Source organism: Apium graveolens, chromosome 9 (genome assembly GCF_009905375.1).
Source record: "Apium graveolens cultivar Ventura chromosome 9, ASM990537v1, whole genome shotgun sequence".
Classification (NCBI taxonomy): domain Eukaryota; kingdom Viridiplantae; phylum Streptophyta; class Magnoliopsida; order Apiales; family Apiaceae; genus Apium; species Apium graveolens.
The window spans coordinates 90,146,320-90,159,905 of NC_133655.1; the positions used below are offsets into that span (position 1 = coordinate 90,146,320).

At 31.5% G+C, this 13,586-nt stretch overlaps 1 protein-coding gene across 1 annotated transcript; it reads right to left on the reverse strand.

Moving 5' to 3' along the window:
• Positions 1 to 266: 266 nt before the first annotated feature.
• On the reverse strand, positions 267 to 5,472 carry LOC141687328 (putative ubiquitin-conjugating enzyme E2 18). Its single transcript, XM_074492565.1, has 6 exons — positions 5,316 to 5,472; positions 5,100 to 5,203; positions 4,714 to 4,816; positions 3,539 to 3,602; positions 758 to 846; positions 267 to 628 (listed from the first exon to the last, which is right to left on the reverse strand). Exons 1-6 carry the CDS (start codon positions 5,343 to 5,345, stop codon positions 533 to 535), a joined length of 486 nt encoding a protein of 161 aa, XP_074348666.1. The 5' UTR covers positions 5,346 to 5,472; the 3' UTR covers positions 267 to 532.
• Between the last annotated feature and the right edge of the window lie 8,114 nt (positions 5,473 to 13,586).

Genomic DNA, 13,586 nt, shown 5'->3' on the forward strand with positions numbered 1-13,586 from the left:
CATCTAATAGGCTCGAATGTGTAGCCGTTATGCAGAAATTGTGAGCATAACTAATAGGCATGTCAACAAGACGTGGAAGACTATTATGGGACAAATGTTTCCCACTGTTCTTTTGGGCCTTTCCTTCTATGTAAATAGAAGAATATGACTATCAGTTTTAGCCTTTAAAGTACGGTACCTTAAAATTTTGAATAGGGATTAACAGATCATACCAAATTTCTATGACATTTGCCTTGAATCACAAGGCAGGAGTACCGAATCCCTCCTAAACAAAAAAAGTTGACATTGCAATACATTACAAGATAGTTAAACAGATAATATGCGAAATCGTTTCATAATCGTTTCATATTAGGGAGCTCGGGGAGCGATACAAAAGCCATAACGGCAGCCTGCTTGCTTACAAGAAAATTAAGTTTTTTCCCTTTGAATATAAACTGTCTTGCACTTAAACTTGTTCCAGTGAAGATCCATTTTCTTTTTAGTAACTTGAATAAAATGACAGAGGACTTCGAAAATAGTCAAACATTTACGTTCACACTTTATCATCATGGAACCACCACCTTGTCTCTTTTGGAGATCTGCCATTCCTGCAATTCTTCACGTAACGATCATTGTCAGCTGGTCGTTGCTGCAAAATATCATAGAGAAAAGAAAATTAGGATATATGCTTAATAAGTATTACAGATCACGTTCATTTTTAAGGGACGTAGAGTCGCAGATAATTCTGATTTGTGTCTTGAGTTACTTCAAACCGAACCTTCTCTGTGGAGCTTGACAACATGGAGAGAATGCTGATGCAGACAGAACTTACGGTCATCGCTGGAGACCATGAATCATACAATATATCTGCATGGTAAACAACGAGTCAAGCATATGGCAGCATTTCTTTTTGTACAGCTTAAGAATTCAACTAAATAATTACTTGGACGAGGAACTAAGACACACATGATAAGGGAGTTCTCCCTTGCTCGTGCACCATAAATTAAGAAATGTAGGATAAGGAAAAAAATTCCGCTTTCTACAGGTGCAAATGCATTTTCAATTAGTATTTCCTAAGATTAACGAGTCAAATATGAATATATGCATGTTCATGCCTTTAGTAATTTAGTGTGTCATATTTTATAGTATTATTGGTATTCCATAACATCGATAACTCTGATATTTCTACCAGCAATGCTCCAGCATGATTTTTTTTACACAAGCCTGTTGATCCATAAGTGTTTCTGAGGGTTCTCCAATTAGTTGTAAGAGAACCTTTGAGTGACCCCAGCAGGGAAGTAGCCATGTCCCACTTACATAAGTAGCCATGTAGATGTTAGTAACCAAAAGAAAATCTGTAAAAGTAACTAATATCCATTAAATTGAATAATTATTATTTTTTTCATGTTTGCCTTGCATCTGCATTTAGGTTCAATATAATAATATCCCTTATTTGTATCATAAAACTTATCATGCACACGTATAATTAAACTATACACTATACAGAATATAGCTTTAATTTTTGTTCTTTAATTTAATACATAAAATATTTAATTTGCAGTTAACAAAAAATATTAAACATTATTAATAAAACAATTATATATTTAATCAAATATAATTTAATACACCAATACATGCATTAGGGGTGTCAAAATTTTACACGACCCGGAACCCGACACGGGAAAGTACGAATTTGGTTCAATTTCTTTGAGTTCTGGGTGGAGTTTCGATTGGGTAAAAATTTACCTGGAAAAATCAGGTCAGTTTCGGGTTGACTCAAAATACCTAAACCTGAACCCCAACTCAAAATTTATTATTTGTAATACATTATATAAAAAGTATAAATTTACATAATTGTTACATGTATGAATAATTTTAATACACAAATCATTTTACAAATTTACTTTTATATATTATAAATAAAAATCATTTTATATTTTATATAATTAAGATAAGTAATTTTAATTATATTCGAGTCAAAACGGGTCATTTTTGGGTTGACGGGTAAATAGCAGGTCTGATTCCAGTTGAAATTTTCAACTAGTTCAGGGTCCGTGTCGGGTTCGAGTTTACCTAAAAACAAGACGGGGTACAACAAACTCAACACGAACCCGGCCCATTACCCGAAATTGACACCCCTAACATGTATACATATCAACCATTTTCTGGAATTTATTCATGCACAAATTAAGAGAAAAAAGTAATTCAATCTTTGCCCTTTTAAGTTGCATCTAATTTATGGCAGAAAAATAATAGTAAGAAAATGTACTATTTGACCTTAATATATGATGCATCCTGCTTAATATATGATGCATCCTGCTTATTGCACATTATATGTATTGCTCATGTACATTTTTAAAACTTTAATATATTTATAAATTCTTTTTGATTTCTTGACCCTACTCATGATCATTTCTGGCCACGATCTTGCCCTAACCCGAAGAAGCAAATGTTACACAAACAAATAGTTAACAAGTATTAAACATATACTGTTTTGCTTCACTAGTATACCACCACTTCAACTCACCAGAAAGCTAGTTTAGAAGATATCAAAGGCCACCAAGACAGCTCCTTTTAAAGTTTCAAATGTTTTAATTATCTTCATAAATAAAATAATATGCTCATATTAAAATAGTAGAACTTTTAGAGGAGCATATTTCAAAAGCATATAAGATTTGTTTTGACAGTGACATGTACTCAAATTCTTAAAAACTCAAGAAAAAACAACTACTACCTTTTAACATAATAAAGTAAAAAGGACGGAAAAATACAGTAACTTACAAGATACAAAACTAAAAGGTTGGATCATGAACACAGCTTACGGACTAAATCAAGACTTTTAACTCAAAGAATGTTCATCCATCAATATCAAAACTGTTAGCAGGGAACGGACCTCATAATGACAGTACTAAGAATAACAAGACAGTCATAAATATCAGAGCATTTATATGTTTGGTTATGCAAGTCAACCGAATATATACCCCTTTATGATGATGGTCAAACAAATATATCTCTTTTGCAATATGCATATCACAATTTAATTTCCTATCACTAATTTTTATATACAAGTAAAAAATTACTTTAAACATTTAGGACTAGTCACACATTTGGACCTAAGTATGGATTACCCTGTCCGGCTGTCCGACATAAGAAATGTTTTCTAATTAAAAATACAACAAAAGGCATAAATATAATTATTTGAAATGATATGTTGTAGTTTGTTGTGTGTCCTTGGAAGATTAATTTTATAAAATACAATCAAGAAAGATAGATATTATTAGCAAATAAGCTTAAACACGCTACACCTACAAATTGTTTCAATATGCACGATAACTAGTCTATCACTTATTAATCGTAAGCAAAGAGTCAAAGAGTTCACATTGAACCTCGGTACCAAGCACTCTGGAACTCAAACTTAATTCAAATTGAATTAAGATGCAAATTGAATTCACAAGCAAAGTAAAGTTGTGCTAGCCACAAACTTAATCGACAAAAATACATTGCATACATGAACTGAGAGTAAAAGATGATGTTTACAACAAAGCGTAGAGAAACAAACCTAAACATATATGACCATTGCTATATATGTGAGGATGAAGTGGAGCCGGTGGAATAAAAATGACCTGTCCAATCAAAACAGCATTTAATTGAGACCAATTAGATACTTCTTTAGTACTACTAAAAATTGAAGGTTGACAAGGGTTAGATTACCATGCAAAAAAAATGTTATGCAATTTTGTATAACTAGAATTTAATTAAACTAGCATGCTGATTGTTTGATCAATTTTATAGTTCCAAATGACATTTTTCTCCATTCTTCCGCAGTTCGTTGGTCGCTCCAGAATAATTTAACAAATTAACATCCAAAAATTTTTGCTTATTTTGTTTGTACACCGTCATTCATAATAGAATTTATATGTAAATGTTTCACTAAGAACAATAATATTTAATATTTAAACCGAAAAAATACATTTTGATCATCACAGCTGAAATTGGGATCTACACACTTACCGGTTAAACTAAAGTATTCGAAAACAAACGCTTCAGCGTCATATTAGAAGATAGATACAATATCATGCTTCTGTACTAGTGACTTGTGCCCAATTCTAACTGAGAGAAACTAAATTCTTTAAATTGATACAAAACTGTAACACCCTCCAATCCATTACATACCAACTTCCATAGATTTATCAATTACAAAAGCTATAAAATTTAAAGGTCGGACGGCCTGATATACATGGCAGAAACAAGAAACTATAACAAACTCCACTACAAGTATCACAAAATGATTTCAGATTTTAGACGATCACGATTAGTATGGAAAAGGGAATTGAAAATTGAACTTGTAATAGTATCCCGTAAACTAAGAAATTGCAGAAGAGCAAGCAGAACAAGGTGCTAGATTCCTGTTCTCTCATTCCTACCATCACTAAAAACTACTATATTATGTAAAGGGCAGACTAAAAAAATCATTAACATAAAGTTCAATTCTCATCTCATCTCATCTCATCTCATTTCATCTTCTCCTCTCCCATACCTAACAAGTATATCAATTATCAAAAAGGAGAAATCTCTACAACTCAGGATTCCTACAGCACCTCCCTCTTTTCCCTCTCGATAAAAGGTCAAATCAATGCATTAAAACATATGCAACATACCCCCAAAAATATATAATTACATACACACATATGAAGCTAAAAAAACTCACAAAATCAAGAAAGAAAAAGTCCCAACCTGAGGAGCTTCCATTGGGTAATGCTCAGGAAAATCAACTTGAAGCTGATAAGTCTCATTCGAATACAAAGTCCCAGGTGCACCATTCACTTCGATCACCCATCTTTATTTCACAACACAATCCCCCCCAAAAAAAAACAAATTACAGTTAAACTTCGATAAATGATGGGACAGGAAAATTTAATTCATTTAACGAGATTATTCATTAATTGAAGTTAAAATTCCATTGTCTCTATTACGTTGGAACCCGAAAAAATTATTAAATTATTCATCAAACGATGTTATTCATTTATCAAGATTGTACTCTACACCAACAAAATGATCACAAAAACATAAAAAAGAAAATCAAGAAAAAAGAGTGTTAAAGAAAAGAAAAAAGGAAGAACCTTTGGAGATTATCAGTAACTTTGTGTTTAAATCCACAAGGTGGATTAACTTGCCATTCAACTAGCTCCTTTTGCAACCTATTGCACGCGATCTTGCTCAATGCCTGCTTACATATATTTATTTAAAACAATACATACAATTCAAATTAAGGGTAACATACAATTCTGAAGAACATGCATATTTATTGATTAGATTATAAAAGAAAAAGATTGAACCTTTCGAGAAGAAGCAGAAGGGCTGGTCATTGCTTGGTGATAGATAGATACAGATATAGATACAGAGGATGTTTGTGTCAGTCTGTTTGCTTTTCTTGGTTTTATACAAGGAGATATATTAATATTATACAGTCGGTAAAGTTCATTGTGCCTTTATTCTTTCCCCTTTATGTTATGCTAACAATATATTCTCTTAGATTTGAAAAATCCTATGTACGCACATCCCATTAACTTTAAAAAATTAATATGTAAATTCATTTTTTAAACTTTAAGGTATGAGTTTTTTATACCAAGAGAAAGGGGTATGTTACGACAAATTTAAATTATTTTTACTCTTTATATCTCTTTAAGTAATTAAATGTAAATATTTAGTACAAAATAAATCTACGATCCAAATAAGTAACAAAATAATAACTAAAATAATATTTTTAAATTAATTAAATTTAATGGTTCAAAAAAACTATTAATTTCCTTTTTGACACTCAACCACATAGATGATACAATAAATGATACCGGAAACTCATATCACTTAAACTCAATTCTCAATTCCAACCACATATCATTACTTAACTAAATAAACCCTTATTTGTTTAATATGATTTTAAAATCAATTAACTAATTCACCTTTAATAATAATAAAGTATTCCTTAAAAAAATAATAATAATGGAGTACTGATATATTTTAAAAATTTAATAAATGATCTTTTGGTTCGTGGTATTCTTAAATTAAATACGAGTTTCGTTCATTATAACTTTGTAAATGATTTTTGGTTGAGAATTTTTTTTATCATTAAACCTATTTCTCAAACTTCAAGGTATCCAGGGGCAAGAATATGACGAAAAGAATATGACGAATTGCTATTCACTGACAATTAACTTATGTTAATTTGTAGGGGTGGATACATATTTAAAATTATTATTGAAATTTGTATTAGGTAGTAGAAACTGATCTTAGATATTCAAAATTTTCAGGTGGTTTATTTTTCGACTAGTCATTTGAGGTTTATATTGAAGAAATAATCTATTACGATTACAAACTAATTCTACAGCTGCAATTTACAGTGTTTCACCCAAAAAGGATATCCATATTTCTCTTTTGAAAATTGTAAACCCATTTCATGAGTGATACTACTACTACAACTTGGGATATATACCACCAAGTTGCAATGCTTACTAGACAATATATAACACATTCTTCTAGGTTTAGTAAGATTGCTTCTATATTATTTCTTGTGAGACTTGACAAATGAGGCTAGATTTTACTTTTTCATTTTGCAAACACTGGTATTCTCTTTCAACAAGTAATCTTTATCCCTTGATTTTTCTTCCTTCAACGGATAATTATTATTTGTTTAGGCACAATTATCAATAAATTTATCTTGTTTAAACTTCTTCTTCTCCCTTTTCTAAGCATCTTCACATAAGGATTCATCACCTTCAAGATCTTTAAATTTGCGTGCTACATTCCTGGATTCTTTTCATTTGGTAATATTTCTTGTTCAAGATTTAATTACCTTTTCGTAATTTCTTCTCTCTTCAATATCCTCAGCAAATCATGTTTTGCAGTTAGGCAATACTTCTTAGCATTTTCAAAATCAAGCAACTGTGTCTTTGGTAAAGTGTTTCTCTTAAATAACAAGGCATTATCATTTTTAACTCTAGAATTTTCCTTTTTAAGAGATTTCAGAATGACATGAAAGTCGTATAATTCAGAATACATATCATTAATAGTTTCTTGACATTCATTCTTAATTAACTTAGAGAGATCAACTGTGATTACTTGACAACTTCCTGAAGTTATCTCCGAATCATCATATTTTACCATGAGAGATAGATTCATATTTTTTTTGTCCAATTCTGGAATCTTAGCATCTATGTCCTTCTTCACCATTGTTGATTGAATAGTTTCAAGATATTTAAACCTTATTTAAGTTGAAGGCTTGCTCTGATACCAATTATTCACTTACAATCAACTTAGGTTAATTTGTAGAAGGGGGTTGTATACAAATTAAAAAATTTAACCAGAAATTTGTATTAGGGAGTAGAAATTGAACTCAGATATTCAAAATTTTCAGGTGGTGTATTTTTCTATTAGTCACCTGATGTTTACATTGAAGAAATAATTTGTCACGATAATAAAGTAATATCACAGCTGCAATTTACAGTGTCTCACTCAGAAAGGATATCTTTCTTTCGCTCGTGAAAATTGTAAACCTAATTCTACAGTGATACTAATGCTATAACTTGGTTTATATACCACTAAGTTACAATGCTTACTAGACAATACATAACACAGTTTTCTAGGTCCGGTAAGACTGCTTCCGTATTCTTTTCCGTGAGGATTGACAAATGAATCTAGATTTTATCTTGATATATTTCTTTGAATACCCCTCCAACTTTCCATACATGGAAATAAGATGTTTCTTCTTCTTCAGAATTCAAGATCACATGCAAAGTTTGTCCTGACTTCCATTTTCTTTACTGAGATTCCCATCAACCCATGTGCAGTGTCAGACTCAGAATTTGACCACTGTCACGTCACTATCACTAGCTATTTGAGTCTGTTAGCCTTTGACAGCAATTGGATTAGCCGTTGAGGAGTTAATGTAGTTAGCCGTTGATACTGCAGCTTCACTTAGCAGTTGATAACTCACTTCACTTAATCGAAATTACATGGCATCAAAATTTACAATTAACCATTGAGTCAACATGAATTCTGAATGAATAACAACATCATTTTCTATAACAAGAATCTCACGTGAAATGTTACAAAAATATTATCAGTTAATGGGCTACTCCTTCAATAGCTATCACTTAGGATGTTTAGTCGTTGAAGGATCCAATTTGACTTAACATAATTATGCCATGTGTTTTTCTTATCATCAAGATTCAAGTTTGATTACTAACAATCTTCCCCAATTTATGACTAATAGAATAAGAGCCATAAATTAAAGTCTTGATAATAATAAAACACATTATGCGCATAATCATATTATGTTAAGCTGCTAAAATATGTAATGTACAAGAAAATAATTTTGACGAAAAGATGTTACTCTGAAAGTAGCTCCTTTAGGTTGATCAGATTAGAGATTAACTTCTTTCAAATTTCCTTGCTTTGTGATATTCCAAACTGCCTTTTTAATAATTTCAAGAAAGATCCCTTCACCCTTCACCTAAACAATCAGCTTCTTCAAGAAAAATATTGGATCTTCATTGATTTCCTGAAGTACTAGACTTTTGGCAGTGAAAGTGAAACCTCCAGCTCTATTTAAGCCTATAAATACCTTTTGTCAAGATTTTGTATAATTATTTTAAGATGTGATGTAGAAGTCATATATTACTAATACCTTCCTTATGGCCAAACAGTAGCCTTTCATGCAATTTTAAAGTGGAATACAGTCCTCTAACTTCATGGATATTATCAGGGTTGAGATTGATATGAGAGTACTCATCTATGTCATCTAGATACATGAATGAGTCATTGTCTTCAACCTTTTTCAATGATTTAGAGACGTTATATTTGAAGACTAGTTTACTTGGAACTTCCTTATTCTTGACATTCTCCAATTCCTTTTTGAAAAGGTTGTAACATAATTTTCTTAGAATTGATAGGCTCTTCTTTGGACATAATTGGATCCCCATTAAATCCAGGAGTTACTATTGTTGATTCACTTAATTGAAAAAAATGAATGAGGTAGTAGTAACAACTGATTTTCCTTTCATCCTTGCAGCTGATTTTGTCCTCTTTCCCTTAGGCTTCTTAACTGCATCTTAACTTTCAGTTGTAACTCTAGCTCCGTGGTCAGTTTTATTTGAGTTGTTAGTGACAGATTTATCAACAACTTAATGTGTTTACAAGTCTTCAGATTTAGCCAGTCCAAAGCCTTTATGTTCAGGAAAGATTTGGTTCTTTTTTCCCATATATTGATGCTCTTTTGCCCCATCAATGACTTCTTCCCTTTCTTATATTTTCTTCCCCTATGTTGATGCTATGCTCCCCCTCGATTGGGTAGAGCTACAAACTTCTCCCCCTTGTTGTTAGCATCAAGGGTTTGGGGTTCACCTCAGGATCTGAGAAGGTATGCTTTTCAATAGAGTCCATGTGACACCCCCAAATCCAGGGTAAGATGATTTGGTCTTCATGATACAATCTCAAAATAACACAACCTGTTTAATCATTAAAAAAATTCTAGCAACTGCTTAATAATTAAAATTTATGCTTTCCGATCCCAAACTAAACCAAGATCTTTTAGGTTACAGTGCTAGAAATAAGAGTTCTAAATTTTACAAATAATTTCCTTTCTTTCAAAACTCTTTTCAATAATTCTAAATTCCAAAACTTAACACGCTAGTATAACTTCGAAAAGAAGTATAATAGACCCAATTATACGATAACACAACTAATATCAATAGAAAACAACTTTATACAATATGACTTACTCTGAAATAATCATCTTCGTAAGTTCATCCTTCTCTTTTCTTTCAAACAACGCAGTTAAACCTCACAAGTTATTCCTCACTGGAAGGTTAAATTTAAAATATGCAAGTATGAGCGAAAGAAATGCTCAACAAGTATATTAACACCATAATTTGAAAGCCTAAAATTATTTGCAGTTTTTTCAATTAAAATCGAAATCTTCACTTTAATAACATTAAAGCGATTTTGATGATTTGCAATACTTTTTCGTTAATTCTTTTGATAATTAAGCAACAAAGACTTCAATATTAATTTAAATCTTAACAGAAATCAGAATTCGTAAATCAGTGACCATAGTAATATTTGTGGAACGAGAGATAAACAATAATATCTGAACAAACAAAAGCTATCATAAGCTTTAACAGTAAACGACAATTTTAGATTAGAATCCTTAAATAACGGACATACTATCACAGCTAGTCAGTTTGTGTGATAGCACTCGATTATGATTCGTAGAAACATGTCCAATAATACGATTACTCAAATAAAAATGCGCATATCATCCTGAGACAAAATTTGTATTATAAATATTTTGTATAATACATGGCTCTTCAATGGACCGCCGTCACGGCCTCTTACGCATTCATCGAATCAAAAATATTTTTCTTAAAGGAGACGAATCAATCGACATCCTTATAAAAAACTCCCCATTTCACACGATCCGGAGTAACCGCAACAACTGATAGCGAGATAACTAGATTATTTAGTTATTTGCTAATTATACAATAAAGATTCACTGTGTAGAGTATATCTGGATAGTATGGTTATCCACTATCTATCAAAAATGGAATTTATTTTCTAGCAGAATGATTACTAGAATAACACGATTTTAATATTTCAATGATTATCCGTATACAATGTCTCCCAAAAACTGATAAAACAATTTAAATTTTCAAATATATAAACAATCATTTATTTATAATTTAGAATATGAGATGGGTACTTGCATAATCAGAATTAAACATTTTAATATGTAAAAAATTTAACTATTTTGAAAATAGAATAGGAGAGTAATACTTTCCTTTGGTCATAGCAATTACACACACGCGATAACACCACTATTCTGTCATCCTGTCTCAAGATATCACTGTGTTTTATTCCACTAATCCTTTAACCTATTGCTTCCGCGATGACCCCAAGACTGATACCCAATACTATTCCATTTCACTCTTTATCCAATGCCTGACCTTGATCGACTTGAACGATCCGCATCTATAATTAAAAGATAACACTTTAATTGTTTACAACTCGACGAACTGCTCGTCTAAACTATACGATATACATGTATGATAACCCACACATAAAAAAATAATTACACACACGAATCATACACCACGTAGACACATAGTTCACATAGCATGTAATCACATAATTCATGCAACACATAATTCAGATCGTCAAAACATTCGACTCGGCATGTTTAAAATTGAAATCGAGTCGAAATACGATTTTCGGTAAATACGCGATTCAAAAACATTTACAAAATAAGCGACCTTTCGATACAAAAGGATTTATGCAACAGCCCACACTTCCGGACTATTAATACTAAATCAAAACTAATACAAAATCCAACTAATAATCCAAAATCTATTACAAAGGTTACAATACGAAAGCGCAACTAAAAGCGGAAGTCCAAAAGTTAATCTAATTTGATCTTAAGTCCTCGAACTCCAACGCTATCCAACTCGAAATCTTAGACAAAACCTGAAATATTAAAAGGGATGAGCTACGAAGCTCAGCAAGTACAAATTGACTAACTATTTAACCAGAAAAACAATGGAATTATAATAAAACGATTTTTCTCAAAACAATAATAATTTTGTAAAAATAATTTCTAAAATAAATCCAACCCAAAGTTTTATATTTTAAAATTCAGAATTTAAAACAAAGGAGAGCAAATTTTTATAACAGATCTGAACAGAGTAAAACAGAACGAAATGATAATTCTTATAAATACCACAATCTTGATCTAAGGCCACACTTTGCCAGTAGCCGGCATCTTATTCTTATTCTTATTCTCATATACCATATTTTTCTAGTGGTCGACATCTATAGTTCAATAATTACGCGCCCTTAATAGGTATCTAAAGTTGCACACCGGTGCGCCTACTAAGGGTATCTAAGGCTAGTTCCAGAACTATAACGTAAATTACGAACGGGTTCGAAAATGTTGAGACTGGGTTTCAAAAGATTCTCGCATCTTATTTCTTATACAGTTTGAAACAGAATTCTTATATCTTATATGATATTCGAAAATCAAAGTATCAAAATTTTTTAAAAACAAAAATAAGTTAAAAAGTACTTACCTCAAAACCTGACCAGATCTGAATTTACTCTTTTTGACCCTCTAAACGACGTTATCTTGAAAAACATGAAACATAAAAGCTTTAGAGAACAAAAAGAGCTTTCCGAAAAGTCCAGGATCACTGAATTCTGACTTACGATGAATTTTCTATAAATTTTACAAGCCTACTAATTTTTATGCAAAAAAGGCTTACGAATTTTATGAATAAAAATGAGGAAGACGAATATGGTGTATTTATAATGATACAAAACCCCTATATCTTAACCTACAAGTTATCCATATTAGAATCTGATCCAAATTTTAGGCCCATTAGTCTAATTCAATTTTAAATCCTAGTTCATGTCTAATTTTAATACCCTTTTTTATTATTCTATTAATAATCGAATTCTAAAAATTACGGGATATTACATACTACCCTCCTTAAAAAGGATTTCGTCCCTAAATTCACAACAATCTTATACTTCTACCCCCCCCTAATCTCCTATTGGTCAAACTTAACTATGGTCCACATGATCGAATCCTAGGGAATGTACTAGTCCCATACCTAACACATTCCGAAGGACAGCCTGCTCTGGATACCAACTGCAACAACCCGCACTTCTAGACTATTAATTCTAAATTAAAACTAATACAAAATACAATTAACAATCCAAAATCTATTACAAAGGTTACAATACGAAAGCGCATCTAAAAGCGGAAGTCCAAAAGTTAATCTAATCTGATCTTAAGTCCTCGAACTCCAACGCTATCCAACTCGAAATCTTAGACGAAACCTGAAATATTAAAAGGGATGAGCTACGAAGCTCAGCAGGTACAAATTGACTAACTATTTCACCAGAAAAATAATGGGGTTTTAATAAAACGATTTTTCTCAAAACAATAATAATTTTGTAAAAACAATTTCTAAAATAAATGCAACCCAAAGTTTTATATTTTAAATTTCAAAATTTAAAACAGAAGAGAGCAGATTTTTATAACAGATCTGAACAGAGTAAAACAGAACGAAACAATAATTCTTATAAATACCACAATCTTGATCTACGACCACACTTTGCCAGTAGCCGGCATCTTATTCTTATTCTTATTCTCATATACCACATTTTTCCAGTGGTCGGCATCTAAAGTTCAATAATTACGCGCCCTTAATAGGTATCTAAAGTTGCACACCGAGGCGCCTGCTAAGGGTATCTAAAGCTAGTTCCAGAACTATAACGTAAATTTCGAACTGGTTCGAAAACGTTGAGATTGGGTTTCAAAAGATTCTCGTAACTTATTTCTTATACAGTTCGAAACAGAATTCTTATATCTTATACGAAATTCGAAAATCAGAGTATCAAAATTTTTTCAAAAACAAAAGTAAGTCAAAAAGTACTTACCTCAAAACCTGACCAGATCTGAATTTACTCTTTTTGACCCTCTAAATGATGTTATCTTGAAAAACACGAAACATGAAAGCTTTGGAGAACGAAAGGAGATTTCTGAAAAGTCC

What these genes read in the sequence shown, in the direction of transcription:
- LOC141687328 (XM_074492565.1), bottom strand. Translation starts at nt 5,345, where the DNA reads ATGACCAGCCCTTCTGCTTCTTCTCGAAAG. An exon ending in GTTACTGATAATCTCCAAAG is followed by an intron (nt 4,817 to 5,099) that starts GTTCTTCCTTTT and finishes TGTGAAATAAAG; the next exon opens with ATGGGTGATCGAAGTGAATG. An exon ending in ACCCAATGGAAGCTCCTCAG is followed by an intron (nt 3,603 to 4,713) that starts GTTGGGACTTTT and finishes TTGATTGGACAG; the next exon opens with GTCATTTTTATTCCACCGGC.